General features: G+C 43.3%; 1 protein-coding gene across 1 annotated transcript in view; it reads right to left on the reverse strand.

The window, feature by feature from the left end:
- Window positions 1–6251: 6251 nt before the first annotated feature.
- Window positions 6252–23645, reverse strand: part of slc25a10b (solute carrier family 25 member 10b) — a 30862-nt gene continuing 13468 nt past the window's right edge. Inside the window, exons 8-11 of the mRNA XM_068321298.1 lie at window positions 19273–19365; window positions 19098–19175; window positions 18952–19008; window positions 6252–7683 (exon numbers count right to left, since the gene is read on the reverse strand). Coding sequence (XP_068177399.1) covers window positions 7582–7683; window positions 18952–19008; window positions 19098–19175; window positions 19273–19365 — 330 coding nt within the window. The 3' untranslated portion in view covers window positions 6252–7581. The remainder of the gene's footprint in view (window positions 7684–18951; window positions 19009–19097; window positions 19176–19272; window positions 19366–23645) is intronic.

The raw sequence follows: 23645 nt of genomic DNA on the forward strand, positions 1-23645 counted from the left end.
GTAAAAAGTTACACAAGAGTACAAAAATTATAATTAAAGAGAGCAGATAAATACCAGAATAGACAGAACTAAATATAAACATACAGTATACAGTGCACCCGCGTTCTTTGAGGTTAATGCATTCCAAGAACCACACGCGATTAACGAATCAGTGATCAAGATTGTGATCTATTTATCCTATTATTTACGGTAATTTAAATGTTTATGAACCCTCCCCGTACTGATATTAAACCACCTCCTATCTGTATTACCTTTTCCCACACTCTTATCCACTATTTAAAGCACTTTTGTGTCTCACAAAAATCCGAGACTGATGGAGCTGAGCGCAGTTCCGGATGCCGTCAGCCAATAGAATGCACGTACAGTATCACATGACTGCCTATCAAAAATCTGTGATGAGGTGGAGTCGTGAGTGTTAATGCGCAAGTACTCGAGGGCGCACTGTATACAGATACACACAGTAACAACAACTGCCACTTCCTTTCACCTTCACTACATGCTAAAGTGAGGCATTGTACAGCGTGATAGCCATAGGCAGAAAATTTTTCTATGGCGTTCAGTAGTGTATTTAAGGTCATCCTTCTACTGAAGGTAGTCCTTTGTCCCATCAATGTCCTGTGTATGACTTCTTCATACAATACCACAGTCCCTCTTTGGGCACCCTGTCATAAGCTTTCTCCAGATCTACAAAAACACAATGCAGCTCCCTCTGGCCTTCTCTGTACTTCTCTATCACCATCCTCAAAGCAAATAATACATCTGTAGTACTCTTTTTTTGGCAAGAAACCATACTGCTACTCACAAATTCTCACTCCTGCCCTTAGTCTAGCTTCAACTACTCTTTCCCATAACTTCATTGTATGGCTCATCAACTTAATTCCTCTGTAGTTGCCACAAGTCCGTACATTTCCCTTGTTCTTAAAAATGGGCACCAGCACATTTCTCCATTTCTTCTCCATGTTGATAGAGAAGTACAGAGAAGACCAGAGGGAGCTGTATTGTGTTTTTATAGATATAGACAAGAACTAATTTAAGCTGTTTTAGTTAGAAACTGCTCCAAAACAACTGCTTTCGGCTGAAATTTCAAATGTTGTGAAAAAGAGTAATGATTTTTTTTTAAAGTCAGAAACACTCCAAAACGAGTGATTTCAGCGGAAAACTGAAATGGTGAGGTAAATGCAGGAAAAAATTGTTTCAATTAATTTCCATGTCATTTTAAGCAAAAATAGCATTGTTGAGCGTATTTGGAGACTGGTTTCAGTTGAAACATCATTTTGACTTCATTTCAGCTGTTTCAGCCAGGCATTACTTGAAAATGACTGCTTTCAGCTGAAAACTCCAATGTTGAGATAAATGTAGGAACCCTATTTTTCAATCCATTTTTATGCTATGTTGAGCGAGAATACCATTGGTGAGCATGTTTGGACAGGATTTTGTCTGACAACAGCTTGTCATTTGAAGTGAGATTAGCATTGATGAGGATGTTTGGACCTGTTTTTTTCTGAGGACAGCATTCAACTTCATTTCAGCTGTTTTCATGTAAATTATTTATACAGTCAGTTGGAAACATGTGAGCTGAAGTTTTCATTATTACTTTTGAGAGAAATGATTTGAATTATTGTGCTTAGTCTATCAAGGAAAAGCATGAGATATACAGGAAAGTGTAGTGAAATTGTTTTAAGTCTTGTTAAACATATGCTAATTAAAAAAAACCAAAGAAACTGGTTACATTTCAAGATAGATAGATAGATAGATAGATACTTTATTAATCCCGGAGGAAATTGCATATATCCACTGCTCAGGCATTACATAACAAATAATACTGGATAAACACCAGGAGAAAAGGAAACACTGACATCACAGGACATACCACAGGACATACATTACACTAACAGACAGACACATGCAGCACTAACAGGACTTATATACTAAACTATAACTAAAATATAAACAGTATAAAATTTAAAAATATTAGTATTAAAATATAAACAGTATAAAATAAAATCTAAACAGTATAAAATTGAATTAAAATATAAAACAGTATAAAAAATAAATTATATATATATATATATATATATATATACAACAGTATAAAATTAAATTTAAATTAAATTAAATTAAATCCATTTTCAACCCCGTGCTGACCTCGCCACCTCCCCCCCGCTCCTCCTGAGAGAGTCATTGTACCCCCTGATGGCACGGGGCACGAAGGAGGACCTCAGCCTCTCTGTGGAGGCGCTGTGTGACAGCAGTCTGCCGCTGAAGGTGCTTCTCTGCTGGGAGAAGGTGGTGTGTAGGGGGTGCGTGGTGTTGTTCATGATAGCGTTAACTTTAGACATGGTCCTGCTCTCCAGAACTGTCTCCACAGAGTCCAGGCTCAGCCCGACCACTGAGCCCGCTCTGCGGATGAGTCTGTTCAGACGGTCCATATCTCTTTTCCTGGCCCCCCCACCCCAACACACAATGGCGTATGACAGCACACTGGAGACTACGGACTGATAGAACATGAAAAGGAGCTTAGGACAGATGTTGAAGGAGGCCAGCCTCATTAGGAAGTACATCCTGCTCTGCCCCTTCTTGTACACACAGTTGGAGTTGAGTGACCAGTCCAGTCTGCTGTCTAGCTGCAGTCCCAGGTACTTATAGTTTTCTACCACCTCCACCTCACTGCCTTTGATGATCACCGGCTGTGGAGAGGGAGGTGCCCGCCAGAAATCCAGAACCATCTCCTTCGTCTTGGAGACATTGAGCTGGAGCTGGTTCTGTTGGCACCACTCCACGAAGTCAGCCACCAATGCCCTGTACCCCCCCTCATCACCCTCCCGGATACATGCCACTATCGCGGTGTCATTGGAGTACTTCTGTATGTGGCATGTATCCGAGTTGTGCTTGAAGTCTGATGTGTAGAGGGTGAAGAGAATGGGGGATAGAACGGTCCCCTGTGGCGCCCCCGTGCTGCTGGTCACCATAGAAGACAAACAGTCCCCCATACGGACGTACTGGGGTCTGTCCGTTAGGTAGTCCGTAATCCAGCTCACGAGGTAGGGGTCCACAGCCATGGAGGTCAGTTTATCCTGCAGGAGCTGAGGCTGGATGGTGTTGAAGGCACTCGAAAAGTCGAAGAAGGGCACTCTGACGGCACAGCCCCCGGCGTCCAGGTAGGAGAGTGTGCGGTGGAGGAGGTACATGACAGCATCGTCAACCCCAACCTTGGCCTGATAGGCCATCTGGAGAGGGTCCATAGCACCCTGCACCTGTGGACGCATGAGCTCCAGGACCAGTCGCTCTAGGGTCTTCATTACGTGGGAGGTAAGAGCGACCGGTCGGTGGTCGTTGAGCTCAGTAGGGCATCCTTTCTTGGGTACAGGGACAATGCAGGAGGTCTTCCACAGTGATGGGACCCTCCCCAGCCACAGACTGAGGTTGAACAATTGTTGCAGGGGGTCCCCTAGTTCCGAAGCACAGGCTCGGAGGAGTCTTGGGGAGACCTTATCTGGTCCAGCCGCCTTGTAGGGACGGAGCCTCCTCAGCGTTGTCGTCACCAGGTCTGCAGTGATGATGGTCTCGGTCGTGGTGGGAGCAGGAGGTTGTGGCAAGGTTGGAAGTCCAGTGGTTGAGGTGGGGCCGTTGAGCTTCGCAGTTCTTGGAGTGGGCTCGGGAGAAATGGCAGGGGTGGAAGGAGAGGAAGCACAGGAGGAGGGAGCATCAGTGGAGCGGTTTGTAGGGCCAGGAGAGGCCTGTAGGCCAGGAGAGGTCTGTAGGCCAGGAGAGGCCTGGGACGAGGAGCCGAAGTGGTGGGGGAGCTGAACCGATTGAAAAAGCTGTTAAGTTCATTCGCTCGTTCAATATTCCCCTCCACAGTGCTGCGCCCTTTCCCGTGTCCGGTGATGGTTCTCATCCCATTCCAGACCTCCCGCACTTGGTTGCGCCCCAGCTGCTTCTCCAGCTTCCTCCTGTACGCCTCCTTGGCCTCCCTCAGGCAAAGTCTCACTTCCTTCTGGGCCTTCCTCATCTCCTCCTCATTCTTGCTCCTGAACGCCCGCTTCTTCCTGTTCAGGACAGCCTTGACTTCCTTGGTTACCCATGGTTTGTTGTTGGGGTAACACCTGATTGTCCTGACAGGGGCCACGGTGTCCACACAGAAGTTCATGTAGTCTGTAAAACACTGAGCTGCCCCCTCAATGTCTTCCCCATGTGAGCCCACAATAACATCCCAGTCGGTGGTCTGGAAGCAGTCCCTCAGCATCTCCTCTGCTTCCGGGGACCACCTCCTGACCTGTCTTGTTGTTGCTGGCAGCCGTTTCACCAGCGGGATGTAGGTGGACTGTAGGTACACTAGGTTATGGTCTGATTTACCTAGTGGAGGGGGGTGGCGGTGTATGCCTCCTTAGCATTAGTGTAGAACAGATCGATGGTTCTGTTCTTCCGTGTGGGACAGTCTACACACTGGACCATTGTGGGGAGAGATGAGTCCAAGGTGACGTGATTAAAGTCACAGGTGATGATGACGAGCGCCTCCGGGTGCCGGGTCCGAAGAGCAGAGGTGGTCCCACAGATGGTCTCTCGTGCCGTCTCAGGGTCCGCCCGTGGAGGGATGTAGACGACGAGGACAATGACGTGTGAGAATTCACGCGCCAGGTAGTAGGGTCTGATGCTAACAGCTGTTAGCTCCAGATCGCGGTTGCAGAGTGTTGATTTCACCATCACATGTCCCGGATGGCACCATCTATCGTTGGTATAGATGATTAATCCATCTCCTTTCTTCTTACCGGCGGTGTTCGTGTCCCGGTCCGCTCGTACGGAGGAGAAGCCGGTTAGTCGGTCGTTAGCGTCTGGCACGTCGCCAGTTAGCCACGTCTCAGAGAACACAAACAAGCTGGTCTCCCGGTAGCGCTGTTCAGTCCTGCACAGCGCCGTCAGTTCGTCCAACTTGTTGGGTAGAGAGTTCACGTTCCCCATGATGACGGAGGGGACGGAGGGCTTGACTCTCCTCCGGTTAGCGGCTCTAGCCGTTAGTCTAGTCCTTTCAACGCGACCCGCTCGGCATCCGCGATATCTCCGTCGGAGCTCAGCGGGGATGGGATCGCGTATTGCTGGGTCTCCTTTGACCCTCATGGACATCAACTCCTCCCTGGAGTACACTAGCATATTACTATACATTATCTAATTTAACGTTAGAAAAATACACGCAGAAACATAGAAAAAAACGCAAAATTATGCAAACTCGCTCTGAGCAGAGGAAACTGCAGCCTGCTCGCGCATGCGCAGAAGAGAGGACAAACAGCATTGCAGTTGTACCTTGAGATAGAAGTTGAAGTCATTCCGTGACTGAAAAAGATCTCCCATTGATGTAATGCTGTTAGCCCCACAAACGTAAAAACTGCCACAAACGTAATAACCCCACAAACATAACATTTATTATGTTTGTGGGAAAGTTATTACATTTGTTGGATTATAACATTTAAAGCCGTAATATTTTATCACGTTTGTGGGGTTATTACCATCCCACAAATGTAATAAATTCCCACAAATGTAATAATTATGTGAGAAATAAGGTATTATGTTTGTGGTAGGCGATGGTATTACGGGTGTGGGAAAGTTATTACATTTGTGGGCTTATAACATTTAAAGCTGCAATGTTTTATTACGTTTGTGAGGTTATTAAGTTTGTGGGAGTTATTACGTTTGTGGGGCTAACAAATGCCTCAGCTTGTTGGCAGCTAACACCAGACAGCAGCAAGAGCGGTGAACCGGATCAGGAAGTAGTAGGGAGCTTGGAGAAAAAACAAGAAGTAGTCCTGGGCATTATGCACTGATAAGTGTGTAAACTGGTTTTACCATTTCTGTTTTAAAGTATTCCAACAGTTGTATATTGGACAAGGATGTCAGTATGTTTTTAGGTCACAGAAGAGAGCTGAAACCTCCAATAATCCCACCTAAAAAAAAATAAAATCACAAAAAAAAGCAAAACATTTTTGTGATCAATACATTTTGAGTCAGACATAACGTCACAAATTGGAGTTATATGTACCAGCTGCAATGAGATGTATTCTGCATCAGGTATGGGGCAATAGGCAAGTTTTGCAAACACTGTTTATACAAACATCTGGTATTATTCTGTTGTCTCTTTGATTCTGCCAATTTATTAGATAACAAAAGCAACCGTGAAAATGTATTGTGCTTTACAGCACTCCAATTTTTTCACCAAACGGAGTTTGACATACCATATTTATACCATATAAGGTGGATAAAAACTCAATCAAATCACATTTTCACTGTAGCACTTTAATTCCAAAATATTAAGTTAGTGATCTTCAAAATACATATTCACAATACCCAAACAGTGGATTGATGTCTGCATGACATTAATTTAAATTTATTGTAGAACAGTGGAACACAGGGAAATCCTGTGTGGAATCGTCATTATCTGAGCTTCTTTTCAGTTTATGGTTCTCTTTACTACAGTTGTACTGTATTTTCAGGCCATAATAAGTGGCCTACTCTATGACATAAACTGTAGGGCAAAATAATTGACAAGACCCCTTTAAGATGAAACAAAGCATTGGGTTCTAAGAAAACTGTCGATGTTATCATTAAACTTACATATAACCCTTAAAACATAGCATTGTAAATCATAATCATCTGAAAACATTTTTGCTGTGGAGAATGTTTTTTTCTATTTTCATACAATGCAGAATTTGTTTATATAAAGTGGGTTAGTATGTTAGTAAAGTGCCTTGCAAAAATGAAAAGTCTGACAGTCTATTTCACAAATTCTCTACATACTCTCACATTGCACACTTGGTCCTCATCTCCAATAGTTTTCAGAGTGAACGATGACTGAGAATAGGAATGCAGTAAAGGCAAGAGATGCAGGTGAAAGTTATGTCATTTTAATCCACACACGCAGCCCTTTTTTTTTTAATGTTACTTTCTTTTGTTTTCTTTACAAGTAAATAATTTATCAATTATTCACTTGTAAAGAAATGACCAACATTCTCCATTTGTTAGGAGTGATACATATGGAGTTGTACACCTGTTTAATCAGTCACGGTTGAATAATGTATTGAGACCAAGTTGCCAAGGATGAATAAAGAAAAAAATGTGGTGTGAATTGCAGAGGTATGGGCTATTAAGATCATGTGCAACACTCTTGAATTAGGATCAAATACGGATATTAAAATATAATTATGGAATAAAGAAAGGTAGAAATGTAGTTTATAATTGTTACATGATTGATGAATTCCATCAAAATTAACATTTAATCCAAATACACCCAACCAAGCACACCTGAAATGACAATGACTAACCATACTGAATATCTGTTATGACTAATTGATTTTTTCTTGACATATTTTAATCACCATGGGGCAGTAAACCACATTTTCTCATAATGAAATCATAATTTAACTGTCTATTCCAAAAGGTACCACCACCAATACTCAGAATAAGTTTCTAGACTTTAGAGAGAGAAAACAAAAAATGCTATATGACTCGTTCTTTCCTTTCTGTAATGATTAGATTGACAATGGGGTGTCACCAGTGGCAGTGATGGTGGGTGTGGCCAAGCATAGAGCATGCTCAGGAGATGATGTGAATGCCGAAGTATTTCTTGAGCTGCTCGAGGAAGATGAAGGTGAGCACTGTGTGTGGAACCAGGCGGATTCCTGCAGGGACGAGACCCTGAAACAAAGTTTTGCAGTTACTGTTAGAAATTTTCGTGCGTTACATTGATCAATTGAAGATGAACACAGCAGCACACAAAGTTGCGTCTGTGTAACACCACAGTTTAAAGTAAACTTTCAAACTCCAAATCAAAACTTTAAATTTCCCCATATTTGACATTGCCTCACAGGCCTTGAACTTAACTTTTTTTCTGGGTAGCACTGGTGGTCCCAAATTTAGAAGTTAGTAGCACCAGCTACTATACAGACAATATATGTAACATGGCATATATTTTATTCACAGAACCGTTAACACTTTTGTAAACATGTTTGTAACATTAGTTGGGTCTCCTGGCTCTCAGTCCCTCTCTCATCCACCTTTTCACTGAAGGCCCAGCAAAACAAAGTTCTCCTCAGGAGGACCCTCTACACCAGGGGTATTCAATTAAAAGTCACGGAGGTCTGATTAGTAAAATTTCCTCTTAGTAAAAGGTCTGAACCCAAGTCCAGTTTGTGTCTTATAGCCGGCCACTATATCCACATTATCATTTATTATCAATTTTCAATGCAGGATATGTTTAAGTGAGTGCACAGCTAGCTCTTTTACCTCACCATAAATAAAAGTAGACCCAGGCAAATACATTTTAAGCCTTTATGTTGGATTGAAGAACACACAAACCTCAGAATTAAAAGATAAAGTGCAAAATGAGCTCAATAATCTTTTTCGTAAATCAAAGACATCCCAGTCTAAAGAACTGAAGGCCTACACTTCAAGTAAAAAAACATTAACATGTTCAGAAAGCATGAATGAAAACGGTCTCTTTCGGGGGAAAAATGTAAACAGAATTTTCTTTATGAGAGAAAGGGGCATGTGGCCTGCCAGTAATTAACTTGTACACAAGGTGTGCCTGTGCACACCTTATGGTGGTCGCCTTGTGGTGGTCTCTGTGGTGAAAGAGACCACTGGGCTTGATCAGCATATTTTCTTGCTGCATGTATGTCCTCTCCCCTTGTGTGTGTTTCATAGTGATGTTACACTCAGCAAAGAGCTCCTTATCTTTGTGAAGGAACCTGACACACACACAAAAGCTACAACTCATCAATGTCCACAGATATGCATGGTGCTCTCTGAATAGCTCCATCAAGCTGTAATATTTCGGATTTTCTGGTTGCTGTTGAAGCTGAGGTTGGGAGTTTTTCCATACATCTCATCTTTCTGTTTTCCCCCAAACAAAATGTCAACAACAGCTTTAAGCACTTATTCACAACTGTCCCATCACTAAAATATGTTTTATGTTGCCCCAAACTCAACTATGCCTTTAGTGAACATTCGTTTGCACTTTTCTCGGTCATTTTGCCCTCATCTCGGACTTCAGGGGATAATTGTGCGTAAAAGATCTGTGCTTTGTTTCGTAGTGGCGCTTCATGTTACCACTTTTAACTCATGCTACGTGTTCAGACCATATGAGGTACAATGGTTTTGAACTGCCTGACGGTGGAATAAACATAAATTTCGTCCACCTATTGTTAACCAGCGGTTTTCCTCTTTAACCTCCCTTTGTTTGGAGCTATGCTGTCTCCCTTCTTCTGTGCTCCGCTGAAGCGGTAAACTCACAGCAGTAGCGAGCTGTCTCACTTCCTGGTATGCTGACGGCGCAGGGTGGACAAACGATCTGATTGGCTGAACTGATAGCGCTATTACCGTATTAACTGGGGGAGCAGCGCCCGCCGTCTGTAGCCGCGAACTGAAAGAAAAAATGCGCCAAGAAAATCTACTCTCGTGAATTTATCATGCAGTGACCACGGGTCCGGACAACAACTCAGTTCATTTAGACATGTACACAGGGTCAAGACCAATGCTCCCTCTAAGCTGCATGCTTGTGCATTTTGCGCACTGATCGCACATTCTTAGCACGCAGGAAAATCTATGCAGGGCAAAAAATTTAATTCAATATAAACATATTAAATATAATCTAATATTATATCTAAACTAATCTAATTAATTAGACCAACAATATTGTTTTGTGTACCATTATGTTCAGTGAGTGACAGGTGTCCAGCCAATGATAAAATAAGGTTCACTGATGCTACAAAGCCAATCCTAGTTTTGACGGTGCTGCATGTGCACCATGCCTATACACGCCGTGCAGGTCAGCTATGTTAACCCCCCTCATGGCAAAACAAACTGACGGCGACATATCCCCTTACCAAGCCAAAGTAAAAAAGAAAAGCAGTTCTTTTAACATGGAATGGCTGTCGGAGTATATGTAAGAACAAGCGGTAAAACTGGGTGGGATTTTTTCATTTTTGAGTGAGAACGGTCAAAGCAAGAAGCAAATAAACGTGTAAAACCACTTGAAAAATAAGGTAAAATTTAAGTCAAATTTGTGCATATTCTAGCAACATTTATTAAGATTTTTTTTAATTTATGGATATTAATCATTAAATGCTAAGACTAGTAGATAATTTATAGGTAGTAGAAATGCTAATAAAAAAGAGTAATTAGATATTTTACAGAAAGAGTTAAAGGAGGAACTGAGACTGTATCAAAAGCAACAGCACACGTCATTGTGCAAAATGTGAATGTTTTAATGTGAACAAAATGTTATGTCTGAAAGATTTATATGTATAATTTCTTCCATTACAGTATCCTAAGCCAGGCCACAACTGGACCTCACCTAGGCCAAAGCAGCACTCTTCCCATAGCCAAAGCAGAACCCTAACATATAACGTACTACACATCTCATGAAGAACAATATTTTTGTCTTTTTCATTTCCAAGTGGGCCACATCACTTACATTAAAAGTAAACAATGAAATTGCTGCTGTTATTTGACTTATTTAATAATCCTTGTAACTTGCAATGATCCAAGGTTTTGAACAAGTGTGATACTGGTGTATAGCCACATTTGATGTTGCTCACAGTGGTTCTCAGTGTGCTCAGGAAGCTTGTGTGTATAATAATAATAATAATAATAATAATAGACCTTTATTGTCCCACAGTGGGGAAATTTGTATGTTCAGACACATGAAAAATTAGAGGGTATATTGTTCAAGATGGTAATGTAGCCGCAAGAGGACACAAGCCAGTGTCTTATTGTGCCGGTCCCAAGCCCGGATAAATACAGAGGGTTGCATCAGAAAGGGCATCCGGCGTAAAACTTTTGCCAAATCAAAGATGCGAATCAAACCTATGACTTCCATACCGGATCGGTCGAGGCCTGGGTTAACAACGACCGCCATCGGCGCTGTTGACCTACAGGGCGCCGGTGGAAATTGGATTACTGTTGGTCGAAGAAGGAGAGGAGGAAAGTGCGTTCGCTCGAAGAAAGAGAAGAGGAACACCAAGAGTATAGGACTAAGAGTAGGATGACGTTGAATGTTGGAACTATGACAGGAAAAGGTAGAGAGTTGGGTTGACATGATGCAGAGAAGGAAGGTAGACATACTGTGTGTCCAGGACACCAGGTGGAAAGGTAGCAAGGCTAGAAGTTTAGGAGCAGGGTTCAAGTTGTTCTATCATGGTGTAGATGGGAAGAGAAATGGAGTAGGAGTTATCTTGAAGGAGAAGTTTGTTAGGAATGTCCTGGAGGTAAAAAGAGTGTCGGATAGAGTGATGAGTCTTAAGCTAGAAATAGAAAGTGTGATGTTCAATGTTGTTAGCGGGTATGCTGCACAGGTAGGATGTGAGCTGGAGGAGAAGGAGAAATTCTGGTCGGACTTTGATGAAGTGATGCAGAGCATGCCTAGATGTGAGAGAGTTGTCATTGGAGCAGACTTCAATGGACATGTTGGTGCAGGAAACGGAGGTGATGAGGATGTGATGGCCAGGTTTGGTATCCAGGAGAGGAACACAGAAGGACAGATGGTAGTTGACTTTGCAAAAAGGATGGAAATGGTTGTAGTGAATACTTTCTTCCAGAAGAGGCAGGAACATAGAGTGACCTATAAGAGTGGCGGTAGGAGCACACAGGTAGACTACATCTTATGTAGACGGTGTAACCTGAAAGAGATCAGTGACTGCAAAGTAGTGGTAGGTGAGAGTGTAGCCAAACAGCATAGGATGGTGGTGTGTAGGATGACTCTGGTGGTGAGGAAGATCAAGAGGGCAAAGGCAGAGCAGAAGACGAAATGGTGGAAGCTGAAAAAGGAAGAGTGTTGCATGACTTTTAGGAAGGAGTTAAGACAGGCTCTGGGTGGTCAGGAGGTGCTTCCAGATGACTGGACAACTACAGCTAATGTGATCAGGGAGACAGGTAAGAGAGTACTTGGTGTGTCATCTGGAAGGAAAGTAGATAAGGAGACTTGGTGGTGGAATGAGGAGGTACAGGAGTGTATACAGAGAAAGAGGTTAGCCAAGAGGAAGTGGGACACTGAGAGGACTGAGGAGAGTAGACAGGAGTACAGGGAGATGCAGCGTAAGGTGAAGGTAGAGGTAGCAAAGGCCAAACAAGAAGCTTATGATGACTTGTATGCTAGGTTGGACAGTAAGGAGGGAGAGACTGATCTATACCAGTTGGCAAGACAGAGAGATAGAGATGGGAAGGACGTGCAGCAGGTTAGGGTGATTAAGGATAGGGATGGAAGTCTATTGACAGGTGCCAGTAGTGTGATGGGAAGATGGAAAGAGTACTTTGAAGAGTTGATGAACGTGGAAAATGAGAGAGAACAAAGACTAGAAGAGGTGACTGTTGTGGACCAGGATGTAGCAAAGATTAGTCAGGATGAAGTGAGGAGGGCATTGAAGAGGATGAAGAGTGGAAAGGCAGTCGGTCCTGATGATATACCTGTAGAGGTATGGAAGTGTCTAGGAGAGGTGGCGGTAGAGTTTCTGACTGGGTTGTTCAACAGGATCTTAGATAGTGAGAAGATGCCTGAGGAATGGAGGAGAAGTGTGCTGGTGCCCATTTTTAAGAACAAGGGAGATGTGCAGAGTTGTGGCAACTACAGAGGAATAAAGCTGATGAGCCATACAATGAAGTTATGGGAGAGAGTAGTGGAAGCTAGACTAAGGGCAGAAGTGAACATTTGTGAGCAGCAGTATGGTTTCATGCCAAAAAAAGAGTACTACAGATGCAGTATTTGCTTTGAGGATGTTGATAGAGAAGTACAGAGAAGGCCAGAGGGAGCTGCATTGTGTTTTTGTAGATCTGGAGAAAGCTTATGACAGGGTGCCCAGAGAGGAACTGTGGTATCGTATGAGGAAGTCTGGATTGGCAGAGAAGTATGTTAGAGCAGTGCAGGACATGTATGAGGACTGTAAGACAGTGGTGAGGTGTGCTGTAGGTGTGACAGAGGAGTTCAAGATGGAGGTGGGACTGCATCAGGGATCAGCTCTGAGCCCCTTCTTGTTCGCTATGGTGATGGACAGGCTGACACACGAGGTTAGACAGGAATCTCCATGGACTATGATGTTTGCAGAAGACATTGTGATCTGTAGTGAGAGCAGGGAACAGGTGGAGGAGAAGCTAGAGAGGTGGAGGTTTGTCCTGGAAAGAAGAGGAATGAAGCTTAGCCGCAGTAAGACAGAGTACATGTGTGTGAATGAGAGGAACCCAAGTGGAAGAGTGAGGTTACAGGGAGAAGAGATCAAGAAGGTGGATGATTTTAAGTACTTAGGCTCAACAGTCCAGAGCAATGGAGAGTGTGGAAAAGAGGTGAAGAAGCGTGTACAGGCAAGATGGAACGGGTGGACAAAAGTGTCAGGTGTGATGTGTGATAGAAGAGTTTCAGCTAAAATGAAGGGAAAGGTGTACAAAACTGTGGTGAGACCAGCGATGTTGTTTGGCCTAGAGACAGTGTCACTGAAGAAAAGACAGGAGACAGAGCTAGAAGTAGCAGAGATGAAGATGCTGAGGTTCTCTCTGGGAGTGACCAGGAAGGATAGGATCAGGAATGAGTATATCAGAGGGACAGCACATGTTAGAGGTTTTGGAGATAAAGTCAGAGAGGCCAGACTGAGATGGTTTGGACATGTCCAGAGGAGAGATAGTGAATATATTGGTAGAAGGATGCTGAGTTTTGAACTGCCAGGCAGGAGGCCTAGAGGAAGACCAAAGAGGAGGTTTATGGATGTAATGAGGGAAGACATGAAGGTAGTTGGTGTGAGAGAAGAGGATTCAAAGGACAGGGCTAGATGGAGGAAATTGATTCGCTGTGGCGACCCCTGAAGGGAAAAGCCGAAAGGAAAAGAAGATTGTTCAAGATGGTCTGCTGCCGTTAAAACCGAGCATCAGAATGGGGAAGAGAGGTGATTTAAGTGACTTTGAACGTGGCATGGTTGTTAGTGCCAGACGGGCTGGTCTGAGTATTTCAGACACTGCTAATCTACTGGGATTTCTCGCAACCATCTCTAGAGTTTACATAGAATCGTCTAAAAAAGAGAAAAAATCCATTGAGAAGCAGTTTTGCAGGCGAAAATGTATTGATTCCAGAGGTCAGACGAAAAAAGGCCAGCAGAATGGCCAGACTGGGACATGAGCTGATAGAAAGGCAACAGTAAGTAAAATAACCACTCGGTACAACCGAGATATGCAGAAGAGCATCTCTGAATGCACAACACGCCAAACCTTGAGACAGATGGGCTACAATTCAATACCAGAAGACCCCACTGTGTGCCACTCCTGTCAGCTAAGAACAGGAAATTGCGGGTAAAATTCGCATTAGGTCAACAAAATTGGATAACAGAAGATTGGAAAATGTTGCTGATGAGTCTCAATTTCTGAAAGCATGAGTCCATCCTGCCTTGTATCAGTGGTTCAGGCTGGTGGTGGTGTTGTAACAATGTGTGGGATATCTTCTTGGCACACTTTGAGCCCCTTAGTACCAACTGAGTATTGTTGGTGACCATATCCATCCCTTTATGACCACAGTGCACCCATCTTCCAATGGCTAATTCCAGCAGCATAACACCATTTCTTAAAATCATGTAATCTCAGACTGTTTTTTTGACCATGACAATGTGTTAACTGTATACAAATGGCCTCCATGGTCACCAGATCTCCATCCAATGGAACACTTTTGGGATGTGGTGGAACGGAAGATTTGCATCACGGCCATGCAGCCAACAAATCTGCAGCAATTGTCCATAACTGTCAATATGGACTAAACTCTGAGGAATATTTCTAGTATCTTTTTGAACCTATGCCACAAAGGATTATGGCAGTTCTGAAGGCAAAAGGGGGTCCAACACGGCACTAGCAAGGTGTATCTAAATAAGTGGCTTGTGAGAAGTTAGTCTACAAGCTACAGGTAGACAGTGTTTTGCCTATAGTGGAGCTGAAGTAAAAATAATCACACTAGCCAAAAACATTTAATAAATAGCTATATTGTTTAGGTGCTGAGTGACAGCTGCAAACAGGCATGTGTTGTTGCAGAAAGGTAACAGCTCTAACATCGTGTTTATAGGTCTTTACCTCCCAGATTTATTGAGACGCGGCATCTGATTAAGATTAATACATCCTCAGCTGTTAAACCGTCTAACAATCATGTTAGTGACACTACCACATTTCAATTTGGCCTTTTAAATATTAGATCAATGTCATCGAAGGCCTTGCTTGTGAACGATTTAATTCTTCAGCATGGCCTGGATATGATTGCTCTATGTGAAACATGGCTAAAACCAAATGTCTTCTTACCGTTAAATGAAGCTTCACCACCTGATTTTACATATGCTCATGCCGCAAGGGCTGATAAACAGGGTGGAGGTGTTGCTTTAGTCTACAAATCTATTCTGAACCTGACTTCTAATCTAGATATTCATTTTACATCTTTTGAGGCTCTTGTTCTAAAACCATCGCCTACAGCTGTAAACAGCAGGCTTTATCTTGTAGTAGTCTATAGACCGCCTGGTCCCTATTCTTTATTCTTAGAAGAATTTGGTGAATTCATTTCGGATCTAATTACTCAATCTGATGAGGTTATGGTGACAGGTGATTTTAACATTCATTTAAATAACCCTAGTGATCCGTTGTGTAAAGCTTTCCTAACCCTCCTGGACATGTTAGGTTTCACTCAGTGGGTTCATGAAGCAACTCATTCCAATGGTAATACCCTAGATCTGATTCTATCGCGTGGTATAAATGTTACTGCTGTGACTGTCTCTCCTCTTACGTCAGTGATATCTGACCATTTTCTTATTACTTTTAAAGCAGCCTTTACTTGTCAAAATAGCATTACTCCTGATTTAGTCACTACTCGCCATATCGGCTTGTCAACGGTATCTAAACTTAGTGAGCTTCTACCTGAGGTATTGACTCCTTTTACTGTAGCAACAGGATCAATCGAAAATTACACTAGTGATCTAAACTCAGCTCTTTCTAGTCTGTTGGACTCAGTTGCACCTCTAAAAACTAAAACCATAGGGGTGCGCAGGTCTACACCATGGTTTAACGAGGAGACACGCGCTCTCAGACGGGCCTGTAGGAGTTTAGAGCGCAGGTGGCGTAAATCTAAATCCAAATCATGCTACATCTCTTGGCACGAATGTGTCTTAAATTACAAATGTGCTCTGTCCACTGCTAAAGCTGCCTATTTCTCCAGATTAATAAGTAAAAATAAACACAACCCTCGATTTCTGTTTAATACTGTAGCCAGATTGACCCAGAAACAGTCAACGGCAAGCAGCTTGTTATTGGCGGCTGATGATTTCCAAGATTTTTTCTGCCGTAAAATTGATAACATTAGACATGAAATAACTTCTTCAGCTTCACCTGGATCAAAATTTGATGTGGTTCCTTCTCTGGGTGTTAAAACCCAACTTTTCTCTTTAACACACTTTGAGAATGTCTCTCTGGTAGAATTAACGAAGTTGGTCTCATTCTCCAAACCTACTACATGCCTCTTAGACCCTCTCCCTGCTAAATTAGTTAGAGAATTATGGCCATTGCTGGGCCCTACTATGTTAAATGTAGTTAATCTTTCTCTTGCAACTGGTGTTGTTCCCACTAGCTTTAAAGCGGCCGTGGTTAAACCTCTGCTTAAAAAGCCACATCTCGACCAAGAGTCTTTAAATAATTATAGACCAGTTTCTAACCTTCCATTCTTATCTAAAATACTAGAAAGGGTAGTATCTCAACAGCTCTTAGATTATTTATCATTAAGCGGTCTTTTCGAACCATTCCAATCAGCTTTTCGGGCCCGCCATTCCACTGAAACAGCACTTACCAAAGTTGTGAATGATCTCCTATTAAATCTGGACTCTGATACCACTTCTGTTCTCCTTCTTTTGGATCTTAGTGCAGCATTTGATACTATAGATCACTGTATACTCCTTGACCGACTGGAGAGACAGTTTGGTGTCTGTGAGTTAGCTCTGGCTTGGTTAAAATCTTATCTATCTGATAGGACACAATGTGTCTCCTACAATAATAAAACTTCTGCCTTCTCCGACGTCAAATATGGCGTACCTCAGGGGTCTGTCCTTGGTCCTCTACTATTCTCCCTGTATGTTGCACCTCTTGGTCAAATTATACGCAGCTTTGGAATAGGTTTCCACTGTTATGCGGATGACACACAACTTTATATGCCTATAAAAGCAGATGATCGATCTGAATTGAGTAAACTAGAGGCCTGTCTTTCTGCTGTGAATAGTTGGATGTCCAGTAATTTCCTGCTCCTAAACCCAGACAAAACTGAAATGTTAATCATTGGCCCTGCACGACATAGTAACCAATTTCAAAACCTAACAATATCTGTAGATAACTGTCTTATAACCCATAGTTCAACAGTCAAGAACCTAGGAGTACCGTTAGATTCGACTCTTGCCTTTGACAAGCATATTAAAGAGGTGACAAAGATCGCCTTCTTTCATCTACGTAATATTTCCAAAATTAGGTCCTCTTTAGCCATGGCTGATGCAGAAATTTTGATTCATGCCTTTGTGTCCTCTAGACTTGACTATTGTAATGTTCTGTTATCAGGGTTGCCTCGGTCTAGAACTAGGGGCCTTCAGATGGTTCAGAACACAGCAGCAAGAATATTAACTAAAACTAGGAAATTTGACCATATCACCCCAGTTTTGGCTGCATTACACTGGCTCCCGATTCATGTTAGATCCGATTTTAAGGTACTCTTACTAACATACAAAAGCCTTAATGGGCTTGCACCAACCTATCTGTCCGATCTTGTTAAACCTTATACGCCGACTAGGGCTCTCCGCTCTCAGAATACTGGTCTCTTGTGTGTTCCTAGATTTAAAAAGAAGTCAGCTGGCCAGAGGGCCTTCTCCTATCGTGCCCCTTTCTTGTGGAATAACCTCCCTATAAATATTAGACAGTCTGAATCTGTAAATGTCTTTAAATCTAGACTCAAAACATATCTGTTCGACCTAACATATAAGTAATATCGGGGATGGCGGTCTCAATGTTTAGGTTTAGCCTAGTCCTGCCGACGAGTCATAGGATTTCTTAGTTAGGCCCCTGCCTCCCATTAATTCTCTGCTATTCTGGTCCCTCTAGCACCACTCTCGCCCCTGCTATCTCTGCTATCTCTGTTTCTCTTCCTTCTTCTGCTGTTCTCTCTCACAGGCCTTTGTGTGGTGGATCATCGGCAATCGGCTACCTCTGTCTGCTTCCATGGCTGGCGATAGCACAAGCTGTACAGTGGTCCTGTTTCACCATCCACTAGGGGAGTGCTGGTTCTGCCTCAGTTGGTTCTGCTGTGGTTTTGGGGTTTTGCCAGAGTAACCTTGACTTTAACTTTTTTGAGCTGAATGACTTAGGCACTGTTTGGTCTGTCCTCAGAGTGGTGGATCCTCGGCAATCGGTGACCTCTGTGTGCTTCATCGGCTGGTGGTGACTCGCTCTACTGGATGGATCGGCGTGCCTTTGTATACATTTATTGTTACTGTTATTGTTACTGTTATTATTATTGTGTTGTTAATCTGTACATGCGGTATCTATTGCTTCGTCTGTCCACTCCTGGAAGAGGGGTCCCTCCTCTGCAGTCTTCCTGAGGTTTCTCCCATCCATTTTTTCCCCTGTTAAAAGGGTTTTGGGGGGAGTTGTTCCTTATCCGATGCGAGGGTCGCACTGCTTGCAGTGCACAAAGGTCAGAGGGATATCGTCCATGTGCAGATTGTAAAGCCCTTTGAGACATTGTTTGTGAATCTGGGCTATATAAAAATAAATAAACTTGAAACTTGAAACTTGGCCAGTGTGATTTAAGCATCCAATGAATCCCTTACAGTAAGTCACACAACTGACATAAAGTTGTAAATCTAAATCTTCTGATAAAAGGAGGATTAAATAACCACAGTTGTCTATGGTGCACAGAACTTTTTTTTTTACCTTATAAAATGCCAATGGACCAAGTTTTGCAGTTTCTTGTAGGCAATGTGTCACTCCCTGAAAATATATAGAACCTTGAGTTAGGATGACCACGGATTGACAGGAATAAAGTGGTAAAAGAGGACAATGAAGACAGAGCTACGCACTGTGTACTCTCCTTTTGAGCTCATCAGCCTTGTCTTCAGAACATCTAGAGGTTGGCACAAGAATGTAGCACAGCCTCCCTGTACACACAGTTCATCACCTTAAAAAAGGAGCACTGTGCACATTACACTGACTTGACAAAAAAACAAAGGAATATGATTAAAACACCATACTTACAGCAATAAAGCTGGAGAGAAAGTGGGTGAGCATGTTATCTCCCATAATGCCTGTTCCCAGGACGAGTTGTTTGGCCTGGTCATAACATGCCAACTAAAGTGGGAAAATTAGGAGAAATGGGGAAAAATGTGACATTAAAAAAAGCAGGCAAATAAACAAAAAAAAATGACAACAACCTTTGGAGAATGTATTTAGGGTCTATGATGCATTGGATCTGTATTCCAGCTGTTAAACTACAAGTCATGACATTCACCAGTCCACCTTAGTGTTAGTCATTCTGTTGTTCTTTGCATGCATATGCATGGGTACCTTCCCATGACACATACACACAGAGGTCCTGTAAGCATGCAGATGAGAGGTAAAGTGGCAGGCAGCTCTGTCATTGTGCACTTAAGCAACTTATAATTACGACGTGCCTTACACAACGGAACCTCAGTACATTAACTGGAACCACTCCATTGCCAGTTCACACCCTGAAAATTTTTGGCTCAACATGGTCTCACATCCTGAGCACTGCCAGGTGCCCCTGAGCAAGGCACCATCCCCGAACAAGCTGCTCTTTGGGAGCACCAGATGACCTACCCACCTCTCTACCATCATCCTCTCCTCTGCATGCCAAGTCTGTGTGTGTGTGTGTGTGTGTGTGTGTGTGTGTGTGTGTGTGTGCACGCGCGTCCTAGTTCCTGTATACCTAAGTGTGTCAAAATATATGAGTGCAATATTTTTTATTGCCTTCTATGTACAGTGTACAAGGCAGAGCAGAAGACGAAATGGTGGAAGCTGAAAAAGGAAGAGTGTTGCATGACTTTTAGGAAGGGGTTAAGACAGGCTCTGGGTGGTCAGGAGGTGCTTCCAGATGACTGGACAACTACAGCTAATGTGATCAGGGAGACAGGTAGGAGAGTACTTGGTGTGTCATCTGGAAGGAAAGCAGATAAGGAGACTTGGTGGTGGAATGAGGAGGTACAGGAGTGTATACAGACAACTACAGGGAGGGAAGACATGAAGGTATTTGGTGTGAGAGAAGAGGATTCAAAGGACAGGGCTAGATGGAGGAAATTGATACGCTGTGCCGACCCCTGAAGGGAAAAGCCGAAAGGAAAAGAAGAAGAAGTTTTATACTTTTATAATCATTATCTTTGATTGTATTAAAAGGTTTTCAAAATTGTGGAGGTCTTTAAAGATATTTGGGGCTCGTGAATACTATGACCTCTTCCTGAAGACAAGAAAATAACACGGGCCGTCTAACAACCGGTCATCCATCCATCCATCCATCCATCTTCTTCCACTTATCCGGGGTCAGGTCGCGGGGGCAGCAGCTTAAGCAGGGAAGCCCAGACTTCCCTCTCCCTAGCCACTTCGTCCAGCTCCTCCGGGAGAATCCCACGGCGTTCCCAGGCCAGCCAGGAGACATACAGTAGTCTCTCCAGCGTGTCCTGGGTCATCCCCAGGGCCTCCTACCGGTAGGAGGTGCCCGGAACACCTCACCAGGGAGGCGTCCAGGAGGCCTCCTAATCAGATGCCCGAGCCACCTCATCTGGCTCCTCTCGATGGTGGAGGAGTAGCGGCTCGACTCTGAGTCCCTCCCGGATGACCAAACTTCTCACCCTATCTCTAAGGGAGAGCCCAGACACCCTGCGGAGGAAACTCATTTCGGATGCTTGTATCTGGGATCTCGTTCTTTTGGTCAACCCCAACCCCACTATACACAGTGCTGATGCTGCACTGCTTCCTGAGACGTCTGATGGTGGACCAGACTTTCCTCAAAGCCATCTGGTAGGTCGTCCTCCAAAGCTTCACTGAACTCCTCCCACGCCTGAGTTTTTGCCTCAGCAACCACCAAAGCTGCATTCCGCTTGGCCAGCCGGTACCCATCAGCTCCTCAGGAGTCCCACAGGCCAAAAAGGCACGATAGGACTCCTTCAGCTTGACGGCAACCCTTACCTCCGATGTTCACCAACATGCTCTGGGGTTGCCGCCACGACAGGCACCGACCACCTTACGTCCACAGCTGCGGTCACCCACCCCGACAATGGAGGCGCGGAACACTCAGATTCAATGTCCCCCGCCTCCCCCGGATCGTGGGTGAAGTTCTGCCAGAGGTGGGAGTTGAAACTCCTTCTGACAGGGGATTCTGCCAGGCGTTCCCAGCAGACCTTCACAATACCTTTGGGTCTGCCAGGTCGAACCAGCATCTTCCCCCACCATCGGAGCCAACACACCACCAGGTGGTGATCGGTTGACAGCTCAGCCCCGCTCTTCACCCGAGTGTCCAAGACATGCGGCCGCAAGTCCGATAACACAACCACAAAGTCGATCATCGAACTGCGGCCTAGGGTGTCCTGGTGCCAAGTGCACATATGGACACCCTTATGTCTGAACATGGTGTTTGTTATGGACAGTCCGTGACGAGCACAGAAGTCCAATAATAGAACAGCACTCAACCTCACACACCAGCTCGGGCTCCTTCCCTGCCAGAGAGGTGACATTCCACGTCCCAAGAGCCAGCTTCTGTAGCCGGGGATCGGATCACCACGGTCCCCGCCTTCGGCCACCACCCAGCTCACAATGCACCCGACCCCTATGGCCCCTCCCACAGGTGGTGAGCCCATGGGAGGACAACCTGTCATATACTGTATTTAACAAATATCCCCACAAAAAGTAATTATCGACGTGGGACATGTTTTGTCCCTACTCTCAGGAATCAGTGATTATATATATATATATATATATATATATATATATTTATTTATATTTATATAGTGCGCCATCGTTCCTCACTGTTAATGCTTTCCAAGAACCACACACAATTAATGAATTCCGCCATAGAGCGACGAACTATCTATCTTATTATTTACGGTAATTTAAACGTTTATGACCCTCTCCATACTCACAGTATGGAGAGGGTCAGTAATACAGTAATACACTAAACTATACCATAATGTGTACAACTATACAAATAAAATGATAGCACTTCTCTACTTCAAGGATGGCAAAACAGGAAAATAATATGAATTATTAAAGGGACGGTAAAGTTAATTTTAAGTGACATATATGTTATTCATCGTTATGAAAAATAGAAGAAAAAATAAATTTTATATGTGTAGCATCATCCGTTTGGTCAATAAATCTTAAAATCTGCGTCACAGCAGCTTCTGTTCAGTGGTCACGTGGTCGTCGTACGTCACTGGCGCCCAAACTAGCTTAGCAGCCATAAGAAACAATGCAACTCTAGACGCCATTAACTCCAAAACTATCATGGTTATCTGCGCGGTGAACGGTTGTGTCAACAGATCAGCAAGAAGACACAAAGACAAGGGTCTGTCGTTCTTTAGAATAACTTCTGAGAAGCTAGGAAGGAGATGGGGAGCAGGATAAACCGGGTCAAAATGACCCAGGATCCGAGGATCTTCATGAACACTTTACCTCGGAGGATTCCAAAGAGATTTGAAGGTAGGATCGTTTTTAGACAACCCATAGTATTTATTCTGAATTCACAAGGTTTAATGGATAATTAATTAATGTCTGGAGCTACTGTATAAATGTTGTTATTACCAGATTAGCACGTGATTATGGCACTCGAGAAAAATAAACAATATCAAACGTGATAGACAGAAATGATGGGGTTCGTTTCCCCTTGTTAGTCATTTACAACAATTACCTCAGATTTCGGGGGGTTATCTCCTTGATTTGGTTTACTTTGTGGATGGAAAAGTTAACCGCGCTAAAGATGCTAACGCGCTAGCCCGTCAATTGGATTTTCCATATTATGTTAGCATAGAGCTAACTGCTATTTATTACTGTTGGACTGTGTGGAATTAATAAGAACTCTAGTTTAACCTTAACAGTAAATTTATTTGAAAGTCCATCTCTTTTCCATGGAAAGTAGAGTTTATTACCAGGAAATTATTACAAATTATAATAAATATTATCCAGAGGTAATTCAGATATATTGGTATTGATATACTGTATATTAAAATTCAGAAATTACTAGAGCTTACACCCAACTCCAGAAAAGTTTTGATGAACCGGGTCTGTATTTTAAGTACATAAGTTTAAAAAAAAGGCTTAGTGACATTTTCATTTTTTTATTTGCAACGGGGACTTGGAAAAATGAAATGTATCCTAAGGTATGGACCCTGGAGATTGTCCATCTAAGGATGATAGACATGAGATCTGGTCCTTAGGTCAGACCCATCCCACACAGTACTATCAGATGGTTAGCCTACACCCAGTTCACCTACTACATCTACCAACGTTTAGGAAAGAGCAACAGGGAGGTAGTGCTATCATGCATGAAGGACGCCATTAGATCCATGTATCCAGAGGAGGACAGCATCTACACAGGACACAAAGAGGCTGAGGACCAGTGA

Source organism: Antennarius striatus, chromosome 8 (assembly GCF_040054535.1).
Source record: "Antennarius striatus isolate MH-2024 chromosome 8, ASM4005453v1, whole genome shotgun sequence".
NCBI lineage: Eukaryota > Metazoa > Chordata > Actinopteri > Lophiiformes > Antennariidae > Antennarius > Antennarius striatus.